The sequence below is a fragment of the Penaeus monodon genome, chromosome 23, assembly GCF_015228065.2.
Source record: "Penaeus monodon isolate SGIC_2016 chromosome 23, NSTDA_Pmon_1, whole genome shotgun sequence".
Classification (NCBI taxonomy): domain Eukaryota; kingdom Metazoa; phylum Arthropoda; class Malacostraca; order Decapoda; family Penaeidae; genus Penaeus; species Penaeus monodon.
The window spans coordinates 26400346-26400961 of record NC_051408.1 but is presented as its reverse complement, the minus strand read 5'-3'; the positions used below and the strand labels follow the sequence as shown (position 1 = coordinate 26400961).

The 616-nt window shown below is 29.4% G+C and overlaps 1 protein-coding gene across 1 annotated transcript in view; it reads right to left on the bottom strand.

Moving 5' to 3' along the window:
- The window catches only part of LOC119588193 (lutropin-choriogonadotropic hormone receptor-like), a gene marked incomplete at its 3' end in the record, with an annotated part of 106720 nt that overhangs the window by 92504 nt on the left and 13600 nt on the right, over positions 1–616 (bottom strand). Inside the window, 1 exon segment of the mRNA XM_037936896.1 lies at positions 408–473. Within this exon segment, the coding sequence (XP_037792824.1) occupies positions 408–473 (66 nt within the window).

The window sequence follows — 616 nt, the reverse complement described above, 5'->3', positions numbered from 1 at the left end:
GGGTTTTTGGGGTCTTTTTTTTTTATTATTATTTTATTATTTTATTATTGTATTTTTAATTTTATTATTTTATTTTTTTTATATTTTTTTTCTATTACATTTTCATTAAATTTTTATCATTATTTCATTTTTTATAAATTTTTATTTTTTTTATCATTAGGAAAGATTATTTTAGTAAAGTATTTTTAAATTTTAAAATTTAAACATTTTCTACTTTGTAAAAATTTTCATATCTTCAAAATTTTTCAAATTTTAAAAAACTTAAAATATTCAGCTAAATTAAGATGTAAACTGTAACACCTGCGAGATCATTTGCCAAGGATCGACTACCCAGCTAATCATTGTTAACAGTTAGTCCAATCATAATTCAAAGAAGGTCAAAGGGTAACGAGGCCAAAATAACTCACAGCTGTTCCACACGAACTTCAAGACTTCTCTTGACGACCTTTGAGATGCGGTTGCTCTCCAGGTCACTGTGGGGAGGCAGGAAACAAAGGGAAGTTAGGCGGAATACAACTGAGGAAATCAATAATGTAAGTGAAAGAAGTTTATGAGGATGAAGCTGCTGAGACACACACATGAAGTGCGCGCGCGCGCATGTGTATGTTTGTGTGAA